Below are 23,920 nucleotides of genomic sequence, written 5' to 3'. Positions count from 1 at the left end.
AAGATAATCTCTTCAGTCAAATTGTGCTACCTGCCAAATGCAAACTTTCGCCACTACGCAACAGGCTGTTCTTCTGTTCTCCGTAGGTAAGCTAACACTATTTCAGTTGTCGTTCGTACGCCAGTGTTGATTGTTGATTGAAAAAAGACGGCTGGCTACGTCACTTTTGGATTGATAGGTATAAACAAAGTGCTCCGGAAATGGCCCTTCAAAATGTTGACCTTGAGACAGATCCTGGCACAGATTCGTCATGCTGGCCCTGAATGACACATACTTTCACGTCCAAATAGCCCCACGCCACCAGCACTTTCTAAGGATTGCATTCGAGGGTGCCGCTAAACAATACACTGTTCTTCTGTTTGGCTCGGCATTAGTTCCACAGACATTCTCGATGTGTGTGAATGCGGCACTTCGCCCCCTCCGGTAGAGTGACGTGCACATTCTGAATTACCTGGATGACTGGCTAATTATGGCCCATTCAAAAGAAGTGCTATTAAGCCACACAGAGTTCCCTGGGTTTTTGAGCGAACAGACAGAAAAGCATGCTCTTTCGGAGTCAAAAGACAACTTATTTGGGTGTATGTTACGACTCCTTCGAGAATCGAGTTCACCTTTCACAGGAGCGTGTGAGCGCAATCTTGTCAGTGCTGTAACGCTTCACGGTGGGAAAAAATGTCTATTTAAAAGAGTTTCAGAGATTGCTGGATCTCATGGTTTCGGCAGCATAAATCGTACATAAATCACCAAGGTGCTGCTCAATCTAGAGCCCTATCCTGCCATGGGCGGATTGCCATCTCCTCTCTATCAGAGAGGCGCACATTCCCGGCCCCCTGAACCGCGGGCGATATCTTATCAAGTATGGGGATACCTCAGGGAGAGTGGAGGCTTCAGAGCTCAGTCAGTTGGATATGGAGTCACTTCAGGGAGAACATGCATTGCCAGCTATTCGTCTTGCTACCCCAAGCCCCTCTCCCGGGAGATGCGCTGACGTTGCGCTGGCTGAGAGCCAGACTGTATGCTTTTCCTCCAGTGAAGATTTTGCTTCTGACTCTTTGCAAAATCAGGAGGGAGAGAGCGTTAGTGATCCTCGTCGCCTCGTATTGGCCGAGCTAGCCTTGGTTCCCGGCTTTGCGGGACCCATTCAAGAGCTCTGTGATGGATATCTTGACTTTCCTCCAGCACAGGATGGATAATGGCAGTCAGCCATCCACGCTTAAAGTCTATGTGGCTACTATTCCCTCTTTTCGCTCCCCGATTGACGGCCTCTTGATTGGCAAGCACCAGCTGGTGGACAGTTTTCTCAGAGGAGCAAGGAGGCTACATCCTCCCTCCGTACGGCCATTGGTATTGTTCTATTGTCCTCGCAGAGTGCTGAAGCTCAGCCTGCTGTCTGCCCAGTTAAGGCCTTAAGGGAGTATATTGAACGCACAGCTGCATTTTGTCAAGGCTAGCCTGCTTTTTGTTTGCTATGTTGGCTGCGCGAAAGGAAGAGCTGTCTCCAAACAGAGACTCTCTCACTAGATTGTGCATGCTATCGCGAAGGCAAATTCGAGCCAATGTAAAGAATGCCCGCTTAAAGTTCGAGCTCACTCTTTTAGGGCCATCGCCTCTTTGTGGAGCTGGGCAAAAGGTACGTCTATTCAGGAGATCTGTTTCACGGTTGGCTGGTCTTCTCAGAACACGTTAGCCAGATTCCATAAACTGGATATACATTCTTTAGTTCTGAGAGTGCTTTTCAGGGAACAATTACAGTAAGCCCCGCTTCGGCAAGATCACTGTGCTGGCATACACATTTTCTACTTCTATTTTAGCCTGCCCTACTAGTGCAGCAGTGTCTTTTCCTCTGTATGCATTTTAAGCATGAGCTGTGTGATAGTTAATAAGACCTTCTGTTCTTATTAGGTACAGTTGTCCCTGCTTCGGCAGTGTCACTTTACTATCTTTATAGTATACTACTATATTTTGCCAACCCTGTCAGTGTAGTACGTATTTCCCTCAGTATGCAATTTTTTTAGAGCATGGGTGCTGCTTGCTCATTGGTTGAATTGACTTATCACTGACCAAGCTTCTCAGCACAGCGTAGAGAAGCTTGGGGTCGATATTGCTATTAAAAGTGTATACAGAGTCATTCCTTGTCTGTGCCGTGCCCACGGTAGGATTTTATTATTGTCCCACATGGTAATGTTGAGTGAAGCAGTGATGGGAAATGTCTCGGTTATGAATGTAACCTGGGTTCCCTGAATAGCAGAACTTGACATTACCAAACCTCGCCGTGCACGCAGCATATCTGTCAGCGTTCGGTTAGATTCTGACGGAATTGCCGCTGCTTTAATTAGATGTATGCATGCCACAGGGCAATTGTCCAGTGCATTGACACTGGCGTGAGCCTATACTACTTCACAAGGGTCCAGAAGGGGGAGGAGTCCCATATGGTAATGTCTCGTTCCGCTATTCGGGGAACTGAGGTTACAGTTGTAACCGAAACATTTATGATAAAAGCATTATACAATATACATAATTCATAATGCATTCCATATCTGCATCTAATCATAGAAAATCTTGAAAGTCTTTTTAAAGTAAAGTGTTCCATTTACCACAACAGTCCAGTGATTGTGATCATTCACAAAGCCTAAAACACAACTGTACGTTGTGAGGTCAATCTGAAAAACAGGAGTATTATAATATTATTTATTTAACATTTTTAATATCAATTTCTGGAAATAAGAAACCCAACAAACCTTCAGCTTCCAAGCATTTCCTTTCCATATCCCTGTCATTTCATTTGAATCAATTAATAATGCTTTTTTGGGAGAATTTTCATTTAGATTTCTAATTACACTTGTCATGTATCCATTCATGACCTACAGGAACAAATAAAAACAATTGGGGATTAACAGATAAATAGTTTCATTTCCACAAGCGGTCCTTATCTATAGTTGTAATCACTGAAACCTTTAATAAGATTGTTTAAACATTTAATTGTCTTACTTCACATTCAAGTTGTTTTTGTGATGAAATGTTATAAATGTCAAAATAAAATATTTTGTATGGTCCAATCTTCGATAGTAACACCTGGACTTTTTTTCCAGCCCAGGCCTCATCGATATCTAAAAAGATATATATTATGAGATGACTTTCCATAATACATGTATTATATGGGTAACATGGTTTCTCACTTACGTCTGTTAATGATTTCTGAATCTATTGCTTTCAAGCAAATTGGAAATTCAGCTGGATCATGGGTGGCTGTTGGTGTTACGATGTATGTATTTCCAGCAGCTGGAGTGGTGGACGTGTCTGACATATGTGATGCCTCAGACGTTGGGTCAGATGGTGATACCTCAGACGCTGGGCTGGACGGGGATACCTCAGACGCTGGGCTGGATGGGGATTCCTCAGACGACGGGCTTGATAATGCCGGACTGGCAACCTGTAAAATAAGTTCTAACTTATTTCCATTTTAACATGTCTCAAATTTATCACATTAAATCAATAACAGACAATTCACACCCACCTTAAAGTGTTTAGGGACTTTTGATGGGTGGCGTGCCTCATGTCCAAATAGTCTTTGAAAGGGGGAACTCTTTATTTTTGTTCTTAATGTAAACATGAGTTTGTCCACGTGTTTATCCCAGCTTTTGGGATTTTCTTGAGCCATTTTGCAAAGGGCCCTTAAAATCATAAATTGCATTAAAAACAGCTTGAAAAACAACATGGCAAATATTTAGTTTTTATCACTGAATACAAAAACATTTTTCTTTATGTTGGATGTACATGCAATATCAAGTTAAAAATGTAAATATAGTACCTCTTTATTGTTGCTTTTAGTTTTTTTATTGGCCCATTTTCACAATGCATCTCACACAGTCGAGATTTGATTTTTAAATCTTTCATAAGGTTTCCATTGATCTGTAATTACAAAAGTTTGAAAAAAATAAACAACGAAATATAGAGTGATATTTACTACAAAATGCGGTTATTGTATGACATGCCATGACTGATTTCACTCTGCCACCCTGATAGAACACATATAGTAACATGTGGGAGACCTGTATTTACATCTGCATGATGTTTGCTTTGCAATACGTCTCCGAGACGTTTCCTGTCAGATGTCATATAGACATTTGAAGATGTCTGCAAAATGTTTTTAATTAAGAACGTATGTAAAACGTATCAGATGTTTCTACCATGAATTAAAACCACAATTTTAACCCAAGCTTTTGTTTTGTAAGAGGGAATTGTATTCATGTGAACATCATGTAAGTGTCAGAACAGAAAACGTCCTTGTTACTGAGATTACAACTGTTAATGACACCAGGCCCAGCAAACGGCAGGTTCTGGAATGCACTTATTGATAGGTTGAACACCACCTCCACAGGAGAATATCAACGACTACTTCTCTAGCCCCACCCACTGGTTCGTGCATGACAGTACTTAAGTAACACAAATGGCGAGGAACCAGATAGAACTAGCAAGCAATAAACATGCCGTTAAAGATCCCAAAATATTGTGGAGTCAGTGCCTGGTTGTGGAACACAGTCGCTGCATAACCTTCCTTCGGATTCCCACATTAGTAATGCATGGTTAAAGTATATTTTTAAAGGCGTTCCAGCTCACGTGGGTAAAACTTTTTTTTTTTTTAACACAATTTTGTGAACAAGGCACAGGTCGACGATGGATTTGCGGAGAGACTAAAATTAAAGCAGTGCTGTGCCGTCGATATTGGATACGATAGGAACGGCGCAGCAATCTTATGTCAGTAAAACATTTTTGTACTATGCGTCACTATTGCTTTGTTAGAGATCGCTTGATATGCCCTGTGTGTAACTACGTTAAGTGTCTAACCAAATTCACAGAAGGCTCCAACTAAGTTTACTACGCAAACTGCTATCCAATCATAGCAGTGGGCGTTTACTTCCAAGTCTTCATGGCGGAACGCCCATTCAAACCAATCGTTTGTCGAGACTGCCTCAAAACCCGGGTAGAAAATAGCCTATTACTTATTGATTTTGATGTTTTTGAATGTAAAAACCACGTTAACGTCATACGTAGACCTTATACAACAGCATAAAACAATAAACAAGCCCAGTTCATCACACCTTTAAGACTTCTTTCACTATTGTTTTCTTGCACCTCAGATTCAGGTGAAAACGCTCTCTGATGTGTTTTAAATATGCCATTAACAACACGTTGTTCACTTCAGTTCTGTACCCACAATGTTGTTTTGTTTGTAGTACCTAAAAGCATCTGCCAAATGCATAAATGTAAATTTAAATGTAAAAATACACACAATCTGATATCCTTGAAGGCAAAGTATTTTTTAAATATGAAAAAATACATATTTATAATTCAAGTATTTTAATATTACGTATACCTATACATCTCCTATTGCAATTGCTGGTAATCTGTTTTGAAATAAGAGGAGGAAGTAGCCAATAAATAAACAAGATTGCAAATGTATTTTGAAATAAGTTGTTTTTTAAATGAAGGTTTCAGAGTCAAGGATATCAGATTGTGTGTATAATTATTGTTCTTACCCTGTAACTTCGTGGAACAAAAAGGTAACAAGTCCCCACTTATATCTGGTTGCTACCCCTTATACCCAAACTTAAAATACTGTTCCCTTATACCCACACATATAGGAACACTATAGTTACGAAAACTTGAATGACACCATGAATTCACAAACACCATGAATTCAGTTTACTTAAGCAGTTCTTTGCAGGTCGTAATCTAAAGCATTACCCAAATTCTACCCGATTGACATACAATCTTTCATAAGGAGAGAACACGTGAGAGAACACGGTCTCTCGACGTTGTGTTGAGAGAAAGACTGGGGTTTGATCTTGAGAACCAATCATCTCTGAGAGGAATTTAAAATGCCAATGGGCTTTGGCGAATGGCACACGCACGCCAGTCCCCGCCCCATGCATACGGGTATAAAAGGGAGGCGGCGGCAGCCATTTACGCATCCTTTGTTCTTCAGAACAACAGAGACAGAGGACGTTTCTCATGTGAGTCTCATAGCGAGAACAGCCAATAACAGTGCTTCTGGCTACCGCGAAGCCCCGTGTGAATGCCGATGGAGCCGGAAAAATTGAAATAATTATTTTATACAAGATATAACTATTTTTGACTGCATTATCTTGGCATTGTAAGCACATGATTTTTTTAAAACATACAAAAATATTTTTATTTAAAATGATTAGTGGAACATTTATGCCGCTATATTTAACGTCAAAGCATGTCAAATCCCGCGCCACTCATGTGAACTCTGGCGCCCCCCTAAGGGGGTCGCGGACCTCAGGTTGGGAACCACTGGTTTAAAGGGACAGTTCCCCCAAAAATGAAAATTCTGTCGTCATTTACTCACCCTCCGATTGTTCCAAGTCTGTATAAATTTCTTTGCATTGCTAAAAACATAGAAAGATATTTAGAAGAAGGTCAGTAACCAAACACATCTCATTCCCTTTGACTCCCATAGTATTTCCCTACTATGGCAGTAAATGGGGGTTACTGACATTCTTCCTAATATCTTTCTCTGTGTTCAGCAGAACAAAGAAATGTATACAGGTTTGGAACAATCTGAGGGTGAGTAAATGATAACATAGTTTTCATTTTGGGGTGAACTATCCCTTTAAAACAGATTTATGAGAGGGGGTTCACTTCAGTGAAATAAATACGCTTGCATTTGGCCAGATGCTAACAACCAAAGTTCATTCCTGTAAGCTAAAGAGGTTTGGTCATGCAGTTACAGGTCTCTCTTTCCGGTTGTAATCGGAGTTTTTCGGTCGCTTCTTGCCTCCATTTTGTACCGACTCCTGGATTTCCGGGATTTCGTAGAACTGGGTTCGCTCAAACCCAGTAAGTCAGTAGAGTTATGTCGCCCTCAATCACAGGGCAGCGATGTTATTAGCAAGCAGGAATCCGATTTTTTGATTCTTGACGTTTTTGCTACCGTTTTACGCTGTGACCTATTTGGGATTCATTTATAGAGTTGTCAGTATGACAGCGGACGACAGCAAGTTTTCTCCCGTTTAGTTAACGTTACTTAGTTACCAGTTTTTATTCGGTGGCTGGATACAAAACAAGTAATCGGTGGAAGATCCATCTGATACTATTTAACATTAATGTTGTTTGGGACAAAATCTTAAAGCGCGACAGACAGGTAAGCCATGAAGCTTTGCCAACATTTTTACAGCCGGAAGAGAGGAACAACTTTTCGTGTTTATTTGTTTGTTGCCGTTCTTATGACATGTTTTAACGTACACCTCATGTACAGCCGATTTACAATGTTTCTCGAGAGTTGTGTCAACGAATATTAAACAACAACAACAAAAAATCCTCAGCCACATAAGTTAAAGCTTTACGTTTGTTTTTCTTTTAGGCTCGTTTGGCTTCTCCAAAGACATCCTTCGCGTTTTTCTTTCTTTAAAGTCTGGTTTTTGTTCCAGTTGTGCCATTGCCTAAGTTACATGTAAACTTGTAAAACTTTTCGCGACTGATTTTTAGGATCTTTTATGGTTTGACAGGTATGGTCACTTCAGTCTGTGCACGCTAGTTACACATTTTCGTTACGCGTACAACTCGCCGTCTCTATCGACACTCGCGTTTATTTTCACGTTATTTATTTCCTTGTCCTGAAATATTCAGTCGACCAACAAAAAGGTAATGTAATATATTCACTTCCATCAAAACTTTTAACATGACCGTAGTTGACTTTATATGACACCAGTAATTTCTATGTCAGTGTTTTAATGTTAATTGTGATATGCATTAACTGTTGTCAGTTCGAGTGCAGGAACTGAAAGCTGGTTTTATTACTTTTTATCTCATGCACTTTTTTGCTGGTAATTATTCACAAAAGCATAATCGAAACAGAAATCCATGTTCTGGGTGTAATAAAGAAGGCCCTGGTAGATTTTATATGGGTGATCAGAGCTGAGATATACTGCCTGTTTTGGCCTGTTATATGACAATGTCAAGAATGTTTCTTGAAGCCTGTTTTTCTGGAGCTCAGCAATGTTTCTGGCCATTTCACAGCATATTCAAAAACTGCTTTTTTTGGGAGATGAAATTTATTCTGGCTGTTTGTTCTACTAATTTTAAACTTTTTATGGTTCTTGTGTTTGCAAGTGGGTCATGATTTCAGAACGGAAGTAGTTCTGTTTATAAGTCAGTTTTATAATGATTAATTATCTCTGTTTTTTTTCCAACAGTCCTTCTCAGGGACATTGCTTGTCTTTCAATGTTGTTTTGCATAGAAAATAACATGCATCCATAGTCACATAGTCTAAAGCAACTATGGGGTGTCAAATACAAAGATTGTTCGTGTAATAAAGATGACCCTTTCTCTTTATACATAGGTTAAGGCTCCGTTCTGGTTCGGTTACTGTGCTTCCCCCATTTCAAACTAACATTAGTCGTTGTGTGATCCTAGATCCTGCTAAACAACATTCCAGTTAGCCCTGCTAAAGTTTTGTATCACCCCACTTCATCCGAGCGATCACTTCTCTCAAAACTGTCAGGAAAAAGAAACTTCAAGCCAAGTTTCTGGAGTGTCCCTTTGGAACCACAGTGAAAAGGTATTTTTAACCTTCTAAATACTTTTGAAACTATTACCTGTTACAATAGCGTACTGTGCCAAGCTTGCTGTCCTATGCATTGTAGTTTCTGGAACTGTCATGGTTTGTGGGGTAGTGTGATGTTAATGACGCTAACCGGTCTGAAATATAGAGTTATGCTTCCTTTTCTCTTTTCCTCAAGTACTTCTAAAATATCTGTGCAACTGAAATGAAACTGGTTGTAATTCACCTTGCAGAGCTGTTTTGTGGAATAGTCAACAAACGAAGATTGAAGTGACCGCTGAGGTCTTCAGAATTCACCAACATGCCCATTCCTCCTCCCCCTCCACCTGGACCCCCACCACCCCCCACCTTAAGTCAGGTCAGTGTAAAGCAGAGCTGGTGTCATATCTGTAAAACCATCACTGAGACAGAACAATTCATTCTCCTACTTGCTTCTGAATGATGATAACCTGTCTATAATCTCTATATTGCCCTTTTAAAATATTACAAGTGCTTGCTTAGACAAGCTTCACATTTACCTTTATTTAACACTAAGCAATGTGTAACTTGCCCTGCACAGTTGTGCTACAGATGTAAATGATACATCGAATTGTGATACTTTAGTAATTTGCGTAGTGATTTACACCTGGTTGATGATAAAACAGAAAAAAACCTGATAGCACACAAACATCTGGCAGATATCTATTCCCTGTGATTTAATTTAATTATTGATTGTAAAATAAATTTGCAAATTAACTTGCATACATTCTCTTTTCTGAGGACCAAGACCAAATTTTGGTTTTAATTCATTTTGAGAGAATAATTGGGGAATGATTGCAGAAATGTCTATGTGGTGTAACCGTAAAAAATCACCTTGTTTAAAAAAGGTGAAATTCTCACCAAAACACCATATCAGATAGCTTGGCATAATCTTACATTAGTCTTATTTAATAGTAAATAAAAGTTAATGGAACACCATTGTTCTTCATGTTATAATTAATTTGGGGAATCGTGTGAGTCAAGTCAAATTCATGAAATGTCAAGGTGGTGTAACCACCATTCAAGGAACAATTTTGTTAATATTATGCAAGAAGACATGTGACAGGAAATAAAATCACAAAGAAGAACCCCTGGTGATGCTAACTGCATGCAAAGGTTAGAAACTCTTTTTTAAATGTGAGATAATTTGACATTTTAAGGGTATGGTCAGGTATTCTTAGGTATGCATGTCAAATGGTATGACCCCAAAAATATATTGATAATTCATTATTATAGAAATGAGAATCAAGCGTAGCGTCAGTTCTGGCAGGTCACGTGAGTCTAGCTTGCATCAGCCGATCACATCAGGTGCAGCTAATCAACGTTAACCGATAGTCATACAACACATACAAGACTGCTTCCTATTTATGTCGCCTTTCTCTGCTCCTTATCAGCTGCTCAGTCGTGTCGCACTAAAAACCCACCTCCATCCCCATCTCCTACATATCTGCCTGTATCTGTCGGATCATTTTAATTTAATCAGGGCTCTAGACTAACTTTTTGCACTGGTGCGCCTAATTTTTTATCTTAGGTGCACCAGCACAAAAGTTAGGTGCACCCAAATTTTCGACCGCATCGCCTTTAACACCGCCATTTTACCAGTTCATTTCTTTTTAAATCGCTGTCCATATAGGCAAAAGTGACTTGTAAATGATTAACTAACAATCTGGTCAACATAAAGTTCTTTATTTGAAGCACAATTCTACAAGAAAGGTAACTTACTGAAAAAGTGTTGGTGCTTAAAGTGCTTCACTGAACTGAAACTTAAAACATCTCAAGATAAATGGACCAGGGCTTGACATAACCTGGGAGGTTGATGGCTCCGTGTCAGAGCATTGCTTATGATTTTCGGACGGATCAGGCCTTAACTTAACATTATTCACGAAAAAGTTGTCAATCGTTCTTTTCATCTTCTCTCATCATCCGCGGCTACATCCACTCTGTTAAACTGACGGGCCTATAGGCTCCTCCCCTCTCTGTTTAACTGACTGCCTATAGGCTCCTCCCCTCTCTGTCTGACTGCAGCACACGCATTTTCACACGAACACACCAGAGGTCGCGCTAGACTTTTTTATTGTCCATCATTTTGACTGACAGGCTCGTAAAAAATCCGTCATAATTTATTATTACCAGTCACTATGGTGCAAGGTGGCGTTAGGTGGTAATTAGTATGTTCGTGACGTCATCACGCTGTACTTGCGTCTCGGAACTTGTTGTATTTTAATACAACTGAATGCCCAATAAAGCAGTTGTTGTTTATATTCATCTATATATTTAATGTTTTAATGTTTATGTTCATATGTGATTCGATCTGGGAAACCCCAACACATGGTGCAAATTTATATATTACAGTTTTTGATACCATATTCAAGCCCTTTCCAAATCAGTTTTTATTTTGCTCATACCTTGCATATGTAACAAAAGTTATGGCTGAGTTCGGCTGAAGCGCTATGATTTTCAGGAACGGAATTTGGAGGAAAACGGGTTTAAAGTTAAGCGATGAAAATAAAAGCACAACAGTCCAGTATCACAAGTAAAATAAGTCTTTATTTTTATATATGCACAATTTAGAATCTTTTAGACTGTAAATCGTATTATATTGTATTGTCATTGTGTTAAATGTCTGTACTAGAAGCTTCCAACACCAAAGAAAATTCCTTGTGTGTGCAAGCACACTTGGCAATAAAGCTCTTCTGATTCTGATTCTGATTCTGAAAAGTCACTTTACAGTGGTAAAAGACTTACTCTAATAACAATTTAATAAAAAAACATTTCCTAGTGTTGAAGTCTAAAAATACTGTACAAAACCGTTTGAATAAAACGAAAGCAAGGAAAATGGTGCGGGCACACTTAAATAACGAGAGCTCTGCCATTATCACTGCACAAGGAAACTAACAAACATTACGGACAACAACTAATAAGCAGTGAAGCAAGTTTTACCTTGTTTATCATGTGCATAGTGTCTAGACTTCTGATCATCCCTTGTATGTTTTGCGATCGGATAACTCCCGGTGCTGCAGACGGGGAGCTCTGTCATCTCATGAAAACATTGTATAAAAAACTTTGCATGCCGTAGTTTACACAGGACTGGCGGGAAATGTGCATTGATACTCCGTCATTCTTCATGTTATGTGGTTTACTTTGATAGGTGAACTGTCTTTCCCGCGTCCCAGCGCGACTTCCGACGGGTTTTCCCAGATCGCATCACATACTGTATGTCTAGTCAGTAACAATGACAGGTGAAAACACGCACGTCCCTTCGCGAGCATATCACGCTCTAATGAAGGGAAACGGGGAGTTACAAATTGCTCTCATTGTAATCCGTCAAAATAGCTGACAGACGGCCTTCAGATTTTTCCGTCACTGGTAATCATTTTTTGTCAATGACAGAGAATTTTCATTTAACGCGACCTCTGGTACACACACGTACTGGAAAATCTGGACCACGGCCGATCAGAGGGGGGTCCGCCCTTCACTATCTCTGATTGGTTTAGACCACGATATGGGCCTAATGTGTGTCTGTTGTTGAATCACAGGGAGACTTTCAGAGTCGCGGAGACTTTTTTTCTCCCTCGAACGGCTGGTTGCACCGGTGCGACCTCAGATTTTTCTTAGTCGCACCATTGAGAAATCAAGTCGTATGTGCGACCAAATTGGTCACACTCTAGAGCCCTGGAAATCCTGTTACGCATCATGAACTCTTCTGGTTCCCCAGGTGGGGGGACATGTTTTGCTGCGCTCGCGCTCTGTCTATGCAAGGCTGCATGGACAGGCGGAGAGTTAGCCCAGAACAGTTTCATTCCAACAACCTTAAATATTGTTATTGTTTAAATATTTGACGACAGTGGTCCTGACAGAAATGACTTTAAGAATGTCATCTGAAATATTCCAATCAATGCCATATTTTTTTACATAGGTGTCCATTTATACCTGTCAAATTAGATTTTCAATTGAAAATTCAAACAGTGTAACTAGTTACACCATTGGACTTGTATCACAAACCTTTCTGTTAGGGGCCAATTTAGTCAAATATCACTAGTTATGATGCTAATTAAAGATGTAAAATAAAATAAACTACTATTTGGATTATTTTCAGGTGTTCAATGTTATATTTTTGAGAAAGTGGTGCTCAATCCACATCTTCAGAATTAAAGCTCTGAAACTTCAAGATAAATAATGATAAATAAGATAATTATGTTGCTCAATAGGGGTGTGACGAGACACTTATCTCACGAGACGAGACTGGGTTCACGAGAACAAGACTAGGTTTTTAGACTTTTTTAAAGAAATCCTCAATGATGAAATATAAAGGGAAAAATAGTCTTTTATTCACCTTAACATAAAATGCAAAAAATGTAGGCATTATAAAATCAACTTGTACTTTGTGAAACACATTAAACTTCTATTTTAATGAATTATATAATGCCATAAAAAACTATACGTAAACACTGCAAAATGTTTTGTCACAAACTCGAATGACAGGCAGTAATTGCACAATATGTATGCTTTGTTTTCATAACAGGCGTATATTTTAAGTAAAGAGCTATGGTTGTTTTCTTGCTTTTGCATAGTGGGCCAACACCTAAGTGTTGTATGTTTTATCCATAGCTTAAAAATTGTTATATATCTGAAAATACTTAAATTAGTGGTTGGATATCATTCTTGATACCTTTGAATTTGTTTACATTCAGGCAAACACCTCTCCTCCCAAACTGAATCGAGATGAAGCCAAGGGAAGAGGAGCTCTGCTGTCAGACATCTGCAAAGGCACCAACCTAAAGAAAACCAACGCGGTCAATGACAGAAGTGCGCCTATAATTGAAAGTAGGTTATCGGGTTGGATTCATGCTTGGTTGAAAATACACGTTTGAGAAGATCTATAGCTAATAATGCAATACTTTTCATGACAGAAACTGGAGGTCGAAGTGGTGGCAGTGGGGGAGGTGGAGGAGGTGGTGGTGGTGGTGGTGGTGGTGGTGGAGGGTTTGGAGGTGGTTCTGGGCCGATGGCCATGGGTGGGTTGTTCAGCGGAGGAGTGCCTAAACTACGACCAGTTGGAGGTATGTGTTGGTCAGATGAATGACTTTGTATTGACAATCTCCAAAAATATTACAAAAATGTTGCATTAAACGTGTCCAGAGTTTATGTTGCTTGTGTTATTGTAGAATTGTTTTTAATTGATGTGTCCTCACAGACAGTTCTGTAGGAAGGTCAGCACTGCGACCACCCGGCTCTCGCCCCGCAGTACCCCGTGTTGCGAGTCATTCCGAGCTTGATGGTTCTGGACGTAGTGGTGAAGGAGATCGCCCCTCAGCTCCTGAGACGTCACGAAACCATCGCCCATCACTGCCGGACGTCACCAAACCATCTGCTGTCAGCAGTTCCACTAAACCTAGCAGCTCCGCCCCTCCTCCACCTCCGCCGTTCAATCGCGGCGGCAACCGTGGACCCTCCTCAAACCATCAGGCTTCTGGGTCGTCATCTGGGAGTCGTGAGAAACCCCTTCCACCTCCACCTGTAAACAAAGGGCCTGTATACAAAGGGCATCCTCCACCTGTAAACAAAGGGCCTCCTCCCCCTGTAAACAAAGGGCCTCCTCCCCCACCATCTTCTTCCCGTGATGGACCTACTAGAAACCCCCCCATTTCATCACGCTCCTCTTCGTCCTCTAGCTCCTCCAGTGCTCCCCCACCCCCACCTCCCTATCGACAGCCACCTAATGTCTCCAATGGTGACCCAGCGCCCGAGTTACCACAGAGGCGAAACTCGCTGAACAAGAGAGGCCATTCCAACGCTAATGTTCGCGGCCAGGCTCCTCCACCCCCTTCCCAACAGAACCGACGACCCCCGCCACCGACACGTGACCCAGTGGGCCGTAGCACAGGTGTGTTTCTTGTTTTGTTATCATTTACTGAATAAATGTATCTCTTTAAAACGTGCTATAGCCACTAAACACTCCAATGAAATGGAGATGCCATTTAAAATAACTTGCTCATTCAGCTCCTCAGCCTCCTCCTCCTGGGTCTCGTAACGGGGTTCGGGAAATGCAACCCCCTCCACCTCCTTACCGGTCACAGAATGAACCTCCTAGCCGAGGGAAACCTCCTGCTCTCTCCTCAACTGGACGTCAGGCTACAGCACATGCACCTCCACCTCCTCCACCTCCACCTGTCCGCAACGGACACACACCGCTTCACTCCAAGTCTCTTTCTGGTAAGTCTGATACAAACATGAACAATAATTTTGTATCTGTGTTTTGTAATTTAATAGATTTAACACAATAAACATCAACTCATGTTTATTCTCTCCGATATTCACGAGGTTTATCTGTTCATAGTTGACTAAAGATCAAAACATCGAATCCTAGCTAGTTTTCCGCACTGGATCTATAGCCATCAGTGTTTTATCAGCATTCAAAAATATCCCTGTAGTCAAATGACCTCTTAGTAATGCAAATATGGGCCCTTATTTCCTTATGCAAGGCAGCAAAGCTTTCTTAGAACAGCCGTGTATTGTCAAATAGTCCTTAAACATGAGGTCATTGTCACCATTCATTCACACCAAACCGGACATCGTGTATTTTTTTCTATGCTTCCTGCAGACAGCCATAGATCACATGCAAAGCGTTTTAACCCTTGAATTGAATGAAGGACTTGCGGTATAGACGTAAACAACACTGGAGCACTTCCTGTTTTAGTTTTACACAAACATGGCAAACTAAATACAACCAACAGGACATTTAAAACCGAATTGAAATAATAAATGAACATCTTTAAGGGAGTGGGTATACTTGACTTTCCGCGTTCGTCTCGCGCACAAACACGTCCGCACAGCTTCTTGGGTCCGAGTTCGACACATGTGCAGTACAAATCGTCGCCTTAGTATTATAAGGTTCTATCTGACATTTTGGTCTAAATTGAGTTATTTACATATTCTTATTCTGTGACAACGTATTTACATTATGCCATGATTGTTTTTTTAAGTGTGTGGATTTTGGGACTTTATTTTAAGAAAACAAAAAGGTTCCATCTACAAAATCGAATTATAATTTGGTGCTATAAGGTTCTATCTGCAAGAGCCAATCAGCACTTTGAATGCACACAAGAGGGCCAATCAGGATCAGCTTTCTTTGTCATGTGACCGGACTCCTCAGTGACAGGGGAATATCTGAGGAAGCAGTGCAACACAAAACAATGTTTAAAAGAAAACGGCCAGACAGCCGGACCATACTTGCCCCTTAAGGGGTTTCCTTGTCTGGGCTTAGATTAAAGGAAGTGTTCACCCAAAAAATTTTATTCTGTCTTCATTTTCTCACCCTCAGTTTGTTCCAAATCTGTATACATTTCTTTCTTCTGATAAACACATAGTAAAATATTGGCTTGTTTTTCCGGCAAATGACGGTGACGAAAGCTCCTGCACAGAGGAGACGATATCCTATTGGAATAAAACGAAAAATGCCACGTTCGTCACCAGAGCTTACCACAGGCCTGTGTGATTTGCCGGAAAAACAAGCTTCAGGTTCACAAGCAGCAGAGGGATAAGGGAAGTTAGACATTAACGTTAATAGCGCTGTCAATATGGATAAATTTGTTTCTTGGCCGAAATATCCCTTTTAATAAAAAAACCCATCTGCTAAATAATAATTTAGATCCAAGTGTTAACATGTGAGGAGGATAGGTAAGAGTTTTCCAGAACATATGAAGCATCAAAACATGAAAAAATGCAAATATATATATATACAGTATATATATATATGGATTAAATAGATTTGTCCTGAATTTTAGGGCATTAAATGTTTATGCATGTTCATGAAATATGTTTAACTTTCTCAGATGATTTCGAATCCAAGTACACCTTCCACCCTATAGAAGACCTTCCCCCTCCAGAAGAATACAGATCATTCCAGAAGATCTATCCCAGCAAAACCGACAAGAGTAAAGACTTGTTCATAATGAACTTAAAATAGATTTAAACCAACTCTGGTTATGTCTGATCACTGACTGCAATATTGTGGTTTAAATGTCATATTTATAATATTGTAGTATAAATTAATATTACATGTAAATATAATATTACACGGGTAATTTTATGTTTGTTGTATAGCTGAATAGATGTGTTTAGGAAAATGGTGACATAATTGATTTCTGTTTCTCGTTTTTCATGCAGCTATGGTCAGAGGTGCTCCTCCACTGCCTCCTGTTGTAAGATGAGCATCCAGGGAAAAGGACCAAAAATAGATGCCAAAACATTCACACACACACAACTATGTACATAGTGAATACTGTACATATTGGTGCCACACAAACAATAGTTATTCATACCAAACATCTACTCGGATAACACTCCTAGGACAACACTATATACCAGCATGATTTCTTATGCAAACTACTCCAGAATGCTGTACCTCTAGACCTAAAAACACTGTGCAATATCCCTGTGCTGCCTAGAAAAGCACCTTCTAATATTGTGCCTGAGAACAGGGACACAGTTTAGCGACCGGCCAGAGCACACAACTCTATTGACCAGGGGTTGAATGTACACATTCCACCTCTTCCTCAGACCGACCAAAGTTTTCGTTTTAATAAATGAGAAAATGTGTAGCACTTGTAGATTATTGATGTCTATGCATATAAGACGACGTTCTTAAATGAGTCACGTCTGTAGTTTTCTGGACAATCATTTTATTGCGTATCAGTTTATGTTAGATGTTTGTTTATTGTGTTTTATACATTTTTTAATCAAGAATAGTGTGTCCAGGATGGAGTTACGTTTAAATTGATAAAAACGTGTTTGCATACACTACGAAAAGCTATGAATGGCTGTTCATTTTTTTTCAAGCCATAGTTTTCTGTTCTCCTGGCCACATTCATTGAACATCTCAGTATGTGTGAATGAGAACACTTGTTTCACTGATCACTTTATTTGCTTCACCTCTGTAAAGGGAACTGTGTTTAGCTCAATAATGACCAAATATGAAGTGCCACAGGTTCTCCCAAATACACCTGTATATATGCAGTTGTGTAGTGCCATCTTGTGGCTTATTTGCACCATTACTCCAACTGGGTACCATAATTTATACATTGCCTTTTATCGTTTTTGTTTCAAACTAAAGCTGAATGTCAGGAAATACATTTTAATAGATTTTGTATAAACACTACAGGCATGGACGTCTGCCAATGGGTTCGTTTTAAATGCGTGACATTTGTAAGTATTAAAAGTAAAATAGCATAACACGTTTAACATTGTGTCAGGTTGCCTCAGTTCAGGCACTTTTGGGCTGTTAGTAATTCTAAAAGTTATTTTGGGGGATTTGGTGTCTATTATGTATATTATGTGAATGTCATTTTAACGCTGTTTTAGAATGTGTTAAACACCGTGATAATATGATGCATTTGAAATAAAGAAGGGCATGGGACAAATCGTCTGAGCTTCAGTATTCTGTTTACAATTTCGTCTTGTTTTAAATTGGGTGACTTGATAGTTTACACAGTGAGGATTTCTTAAGGTTTAATGATAGTCAGACTAAATACAATATGCTCTAACTGTAAAACAGCGTATATTTGAAGTATTGCCTAAATAAGTGCGTGTCTTACTCTTAATGTGCAGAAAGTAACACTTACATTTCCCGGGAAATTCTGTCCGCCAAAACATCGACAAAGAAATAACCCGCCTTTACAGTCAAGTCAGTGGGGGAAGTGCCAAGAATCTCATTGGTTACTGGAGAGCCGCTTAACTTCCGTAACCAATGAAAAGCGTTTTCATCAGCATACGTCAGAGATCAGGGAGTCAGCTGTTCAGTGTTTAGAGGGATTTGGCGCTTGTTTGACGGCAAGTCGGTCTGTGTGAGAGAAGTGGAACCAGTTGCATGATCTTTCAGCGATTATCGAAATAAATCAACAATTTTGCGGATCAGGTAAGATATAAAGTATTATTTTTCTTATAAGGTTGTCGCACGGACGTTTTGGATGCTTTTTATTCGCAGTTGTTTTGCGGTTGGGTAAATAGTTTGGCGCTAAGTAACCCATATGTGTAACGTTAACTGAGACTTGGCTGTATTTTACAGTTTTGTGATCAAATCTCGTCTGATTTATAAAGTGACCCCTTTTGACGTGTGCGGTTTTTGTAAATATGTTAATGTGTTTTTCAGTTTGGGGTGGAAGAATTGAATGAGCTAGTGAAAGATGTGTGCGCTTCCTGAAGCTATGCAAGATGAAAGCGTCGCGTTTACGTCATATATATATAACGTCATGTGATAATGCATAAAAATAAATTTAATCTCATTGTATTGCTAGATTACTTCATGTAAATTTGAACACCCCACCACTTTGTCAATGATTCGCACCCTAGAGGACGTCTTGTATAAACAACACTCACTTGCTAAATTCCACACGTGTGCTGAATAACACTATTGAATACATCTAGACCTGACAAACAGTATAAGAATCATTCATTTGCATGATCACATTAAATAATAATAGATCTGGTTTCAGACTGAAAATGCCCAGCACCCGCTCACAGAGTCAGCCCACCCTACAGTTCCCCAGACGGAAGTCGTCCAGATTGGGTTCTCGACCTAAAGTCTCCTCTGAGAACACTGTGGATATACAGGCAACCCCACTGTCTCCTAGAAAGACAAATGTGCTGGATCCACGAAGCATCCCCCTTTCTCCTAGGAGCTCGGTGTTGAAAAACACCTCTCTGTCTGAACGGCTGCCTCTGAGTCCTCGCAAACGCACGGGTGAGTTTGTTTTATTTAAAATACTGGCAAATTGCTTACAGTATTTAGTCATGGTTTACATCTTGTACTTGTTAAACTCTTGAATATGTGTTAATGCGGTCTCATGGATGTTTCAGGTGATGAGAATGGATGTAACCTCCCGGCCTCTATGTTTGGCTCACCTCCCAAGCAGAGTCGTCCTGCTTTATGCTCTCCCCGTAAACTTTCCTTCAACGAGAACACGCCGGTCTTCTCCTCCCCTCCACGTCCCGTCCCGTCCTCACCAAAAATCCCCCTATCTCCTGTTCCCCGTCCGTCGCCGGAAAAGCCGCAAGAGTCTGCTCGTTCCAGTCTACTCCTCCAGACCGAAGGAAAGATGCCTGTTGCTCGGCTCTTCACTACAAAAAGTAAGTTTTGTGAAACGTTTACATTTTGTTTAATGCTTGCTAATGTGTAATAATGCTGACACTTGGGTCTTTCTTTTTTGCAGAGTCGGGGTATCAAAGTGTAAAGCAGGCTCTGCACACCGCAGTACCAGAGCGTCTGCTCTCCCGTGAGACGGAGAGAGCCGCCATTGTGTCTTTTCTGAAGAATCATGTGGTGGAAGCAAAACCTTCAAGTCTTTACATCTCTGGGGCTCCTGGCACGGGCAAGACGGCCTGTTTGAACTGTGTCCTCCAAGAGCGGAAGGTGAGTTCAAGCAAAAAATGAAAATGGGTTTCGCACAAGAATTAAGATGGGTGTTTACTTGGGTGATACATTGAAGTCACATGACGTCTGCTTCATTTCTAGGCTCTGTTGAAAGGAATTCAGATGGTGGTCATCAACTGTATGAATCTGCGAAGCTCTCATGCAATCTTCCCCTTGCTGGGTGAAAAACTGGGGATCTCCAAGGGTCACAGTGAAGCTCGGCTAGCGAAATTTCTGACCGGCTCAGGACCCACTGTGTAAGTTCATATTCATGTGCAAAAAAAACTTTCCTTTCTTTCTGATAAGTTTGTGGGACATAGTATCATCATTTGTTTTTGTGTGCAACAGCCTTTTGGTTCTTGATGAGATGGATCAGTTGGACAGCAAGTCTCAAGAGGTGCTGTACACTATCTTCGAATGGCCTTATCTGCCCAAATCTCGCCTCTGTCTTATCGGTAAGCTGGTGTTTTGTACCGTGTCAGTTTGAAAATGCTGAATAAAACTTTATTGCTGACCAAGATATCTGAACTATTAAGATGTTTGTACTTTTATATACATGACTAGTGAACTATGAACCCCTTAGGGATTGCTAACGCATTGGACTTGACGGACCGCATTCTCCCCAGACTGCAGGCCAAACCGCATTGCCGTCCCAAACTGCTTAACTTTCCCCCGTACAGTCATGAGGAGCTCAACGCCATCGTCCAAGACCGAATTGCACAGGTTTGTATCTGTACACATACGAACTAGGGATGTAACCATTACCGGTTTAATGGTTTACCGTGATAATAACATCCAATGGTTAGTATTACCGTGTCATATTTTAGTTACTGTTAAACCGTACCAGTAATACGGCTTGAAAAACCCAGTCCAGCATCAATGTTATCAAGAGTATAATGTAGGTGCAAATTGTTCATTTATGTCAGGAGAGTAAATCAGGAGTATTGACACTCGGAACAAAATAACGTGAGACACATCTATTTATTTACGTCTGCTCCTGTGAGTTTGTGATGACAGTTCTTGGCTAATTAGAACTTTAATCCAAAAATGTGCACATTTGTGGAAATTTAGATATACTGACACACGTTGACGTCATATTTCTTTATACAGACCCATCATTTCTATTCATTTTTCATTAAATGATGTGATATGATGAGTTTGAAACTCTGTTCAGCTGGTTTCTTCTGCTATGAGCGCAGATGTCATGCCGCTTTCTCCTGGGTCCTAAAGTACACCCTGATTCTCACAACAGGCGCAGACAGATGATTTGCTGAATTGCGTTGCGTTTATATGAAAATCTGATTTACTCACTTAAGGTTGTTTAATCTGAACTATGAAACTTTTACCTCATGCCCCCAACGTGCCATAACTAATATTAATGTTATATATTTAATGTAAATCTAAAGTACATTTACAGGTGAACGCGATATTAAATTTGGTTTAAATCAGTATTTTTTTACATTTCCAGAACATGTCAATAAAATTGCGGTAATATTGGTAATAGTGATAATGTGGTTCACTCTAACCGAGATCTGAAATTTTCACACTGTTACATCTCTAATACAAACTGTCGCATGTTTACGTGGAAGTGTTCAGAGGCAATAATGCATTGGCGTGTTTGTGCGTTCAGGTGTCAGGTGACGGTCTTCTGGATGCAGCAGCTGTTCAGTTCTGTGCAAGGAAAGTCTCAGCAGTGTCCGGAGACGCTCGCAAAGCTCTCGACATCTGCAGGTAAGCGAACCAGCTTTACGCTAACCAGATTGAAAAACATTGACTGATAAGGTGTGATGTTTTGTACGCTGAGGGTTTTATGAATTTTATGTATATCTATTAGGAGAGCAGTGGAGATTGTGGAAGCAAGCGACAGGTCTAAAGCAGCGTCCGAACCTTCAACCAGCCCTAAAGGTAAGAATTCTAATAAAATTCTGACACTGCGAGTGTGAATGTAATGTGACTTTGTCATAGCCAATAAGAACATATTTATTGCACAATTATGATGTGTTGAAAAAATATGACCATGGATTTGTCTGTAATCTCTTACAGCAGCATCACGGGTGAGCGTTCCTCAGGTGGCCCGGGTTTTGTCTGAGGTGTACGGCGACCGCATGGCGTCCAGCAGCGGAGAGGACGGTGAGAGTTTCCCTCTGCAGCAGAAACTACTGGTGTGCTGCCTGCTTCTAGTTATCCGTAACGGAAAAAGCAAAGAGGTCCAGTTGGGAAAAGTAAGCTTACTTTATTTTTTAAAGTTGAATTATAATTATGTCCTCGATGATAGTCATTACCCACATACTTAACCCTGTTTATTTTCTCTCTGTAGCTGTGTGAAGTGTACAGTAAGCTGTGTAAACAGAGGCAGGTGGGTGGAGTTGGACAGACGGAGTGTTTGTCTCTCTGCAGTCTGCTGGAGAGCAGAGGAATCTTCACGCTCAAAAAGGCCAAAGAGGCTCGAATGACTAAAGTAAGAGTCTTTCCTGATGTTTTATTCATATTCATCTTATTTAGTAGAATTCAGCGAGAGGTCTAAAATGACACTGTTCTTTTCTAGATCTCTTTGAGGATTGAAGAGCGAGATGTGGAGAACGCGCTTAAGGATCGAACACTCCTGGGCAGCATTTTGGCCGCTGGTCTGCCATGATGCTGCTACATGTAGTTTTTATTTAATTTTAGACCTAGTACATTGTAAATATTTTAACTCGTTCATGAAAGTCTTGTTTAAAATGAGATTATGTGCTAGTTTGGAAGAGATTTGATCCAAAAGGGTTTTTAATTTTATGTTTGTGTCAAGTTTTTTTTTGCCAGCTTATTTTTATTGTTTTAAATGGCACATGTTCTTTCTGAACGAGACAGAAGAAAGGGCCTATTTTGTTTTGTGCATCAACTTTTTAATGTTGATTTGAACATTTTGAGATGTACATTTTAATAAAGTGAAATGCACACCAGTACATTTCAATAATGTGGAATCGTAATAGTTTTTGTGTAGTAATTGGATGGTGGTAACTGCTGTGTTATAGTAACAGTATTCCATCTCTAAACTGATGTTTTGTGGAACATAGAATGAAAATGCACTTAATATTTTTTGAAAACCTAGTTATTCTGGATTGTTAAATTTATCATACATTGTAACAATATCAAAATTTCATTGTACGATAATACCTCGGTATAAAGTCCACGGTACAATATTTATTGCATTTAAAATGATGACATGGAAACGTGCCATAAGCAAACTCTTTTCTTTATCTAATCATAACTTGCTTGGAGGTATTAATTATAGTATCGGATGGGTCAAATGACCTAAAAATCCCTTTTATAAAGTAATTGCACCAGATGGACCATGCCAAATGTAACATCTATTATTTTTTCTAACATGTTAGGCCCGAAAGACCTATTGTTTCATACAGTGACCATGATCGTATTGAGACAATTTTGCTATAACGATATCTATAATATTAATACATTCCTATTAATGGGTTTCGCTGCATGCCGAGACTGTTTGGTGTTTATAACACAAGCAAAAAAATGTATGAATACTTTAATCTTATATCTGCACTTGATACATTTGTTGTAGTAAATTCGTTTATCAAAAGTTCTCGTCATTGTTTTGGAAAAAACCTAGCATTCCATCCATGCTCCATCTTCAAAAAACTTCAAAGCTCTTTATGAAACCTTTGGCATCCTTATTTGAAGGCAATATTCTCTCTTTTTGTATGATGTTGTTAAATTGTATATTGACTCTGGTAATTAAAAGATATTCCATCTACTCAAAACTATTATAGTAAGTTTCTTAGCTCCATTTAGTAGCTGACACAAATATATTCTGATAACGGTATTAACGATATACTGTTTATTTGCATTGGTACATTCTGATTCAATATTTCAATGTGACTAAATCTGCCCACAAAACTATAAA

General features: G+C 39.9%; 3 protein-coding genes across 4 annotated transcripts; 2 read left to right on the top strand and 1 right to left on the bottom strand.

Annotated features, from left to right (window-relative positions):
• Positions 1-1,296: 1,296 nt before the first annotated feature.
• On the bottom strand, positions 1,297-5,701 carry LOC130571539 (uncharacterized). The gene is made up of 7 exons (XM_057362592.1): positions 5,538-5,701; positions 3,809-3,909; positions 3,515-3,671; positions 3,181-3,430; positions 2,989-3,107; positions 2,739-2,861; positions 1,297-2,660 (listed from the first exon to the last, which is right to left on the bottom strand). Exons 2-7 carry the CDS (start codon positions 3,892-3,894, stop codon positions 2,544-2,546), a joined length of 852 nt encoding a protein of 283 aa, XP_057218575.1. The 5' UTR covers positions 3,895-3,909; positions 5,538-5,701; the 3' UTR covers positions 1,297-2,543.
• A 1,045-nt stretch (positions 5,702-6,746) lies between these two features.
• Positions 6,747-18,032, top strand: wipf2a (WAS/WASL interacting protein family, member 2a). Of its 2 annotated transcripts, none has more exons than XM_057361539.1 (9): positions 6,747-7,168; positions 8,441-8,585; positions 8,822-8,946; positions 13,298-13,430; positions 13,517-13,666; positions 13,801-14,490; positions 14,607-14,819; positions 16,439-16,540; positions 16,773-18,032. In XM_057361539.1, exons 3-9 carry the CDS (start codon positions 8,890-8,892, stop codon positions 16,814-16,816), a joined length of 1,389 nt encoding a protein of 462 aa, XP_057217522.1. In that variant the 5' UTR covers positions 6,747-7,168; positions 8,441-8,585; positions 8,822-8,889; the 3' UTR covers positions 16,817-18,032. The 2 variants fall into 2 exon arrangements, with proteins under 2 accessions (XP_057217522.1, XP_057217523.1); XM_057361540.1 differs by having other exon boundaries at positions 6,747-7,668.
• Positions 18,033-18,136: 104 nt separating this feature from the next.
• cdc6 (cell division cycle 6 homolog (S. cerevisiae)) lies at positions 18,137-23,867 on the top strand. Its single transcript, XM_057361537.1, has 12 exons — positions 18,137-18,519; positions 19,097-19,344; positions 19,461-19,730; positions 19,814-20,013; positions 20,116-20,270; positions 20,362-20,468; positions 20,597-20,736; positions 21,644-21,744; positions 21,848-21,918; positions 22,057-22,235; positions 22,331-22,471; positions 22,559-23,867. The coding sequence occupies exons 2-12, from the start codon at positions 19,104-19,106 to the stop codon at positions 22,646-22,648; spliced, it is 1,695 nt and encodes a 564-aa protein (XP_057217520.1). The 5' UTR covers positions 18,137-18,519; positions 19,097-19,103; the 3' UTR covers positions 22,649-23,867.
• The last annotated feature ends 53 nt before the right edge of the window (positions 23,868-23,920 follow it).

The sequence above is a fragment of the Triplophysa rosa genome, linkage group LG20 (genome assembly GCF_024868665.1).
Source record: "Triplophysa rosa linkage group LG20, Trosa_1v2, whole genome shotgun sequence".
NCBI classification, from domain to species: Eukaryota; Metazoa; Chordata; class Actinopteri; order Cypriniformes; family Nemacheilidae; genus Triplophysa; species Triplophysa rosa.
Note: the sequence above shows the minus strand (reverse complement) of the source record. Positions and strands in the feature narration are given on the sequence as shown.

Excerpts from the sequence above, each read along its gene's own strand:
- LOC130571539 (XM_057362592.1), bottom strand. The coding sequence starts at position 3,894 with ATGAAAGATTTAAAAATCAAATCTCGACTGTGTGAGATGCATTGTGAA. Across the intron at positions 3,672-3,808 it reads CTAAAAGCAACAATAAAGAG|GGCCCTTTGCAAAATGGCTC; the intron begins GTACTATATTTA and ends TATGATTTTAAG. Across the intron at positions 3,108-3,180 it reads TTCAGAAATCATTAACAGAC|ATATCGATGAGGCCTGGGCT; the intron begins GTAAGTGAGAAA and ends ATATCTTTTTAG.
- wipf2a (XM_057361539.1), top strand. The coding sequence starts at position 8,890 with ATGCCCATTCCTCCTCCCCCTCCACCTGGACCCCCACCACCCCCCACC. Across the intron at positions 14,820-16,438 it reads TCACTCCAAGTCTCTTTCTG|ATGATTTCGAATCCAAGTAC; the intron begins GTAAGTCTGATA and ends TAACTTTCTCAG. Across the intron at positions 16,541-16,772 it reads TCCCAGCAAAACCGACAAGA|CTATGGTCAGAGGTGCTCCT; the intron begins GTAAAGACTTGT and ends TTTTTCATGCAG.
- cdc6 (XM_057361537.1), top strand. The coding sequence starts at position 19,104 with ATGCCCAGCACCCGCTCACAGAGTCAGCCCACCCTACAGTTCCCCAGA. Across the intron at positions 20,014-20,115 it reads GTGTCCTCCAAGAGCGGAAG|GCTCTGTTGAAAGGAATTCA; the intron begins GTGAGTTCAAGC and ends CTTCATTTCTAG. Across the intron at positions 21,745-21,847 it reads AAAGCTCTCGACATCTGCAG|GAGAGCAGTGGAGATTGTGG; the intron begins GTAAGCGAACCA and ends TATATCTATTAG.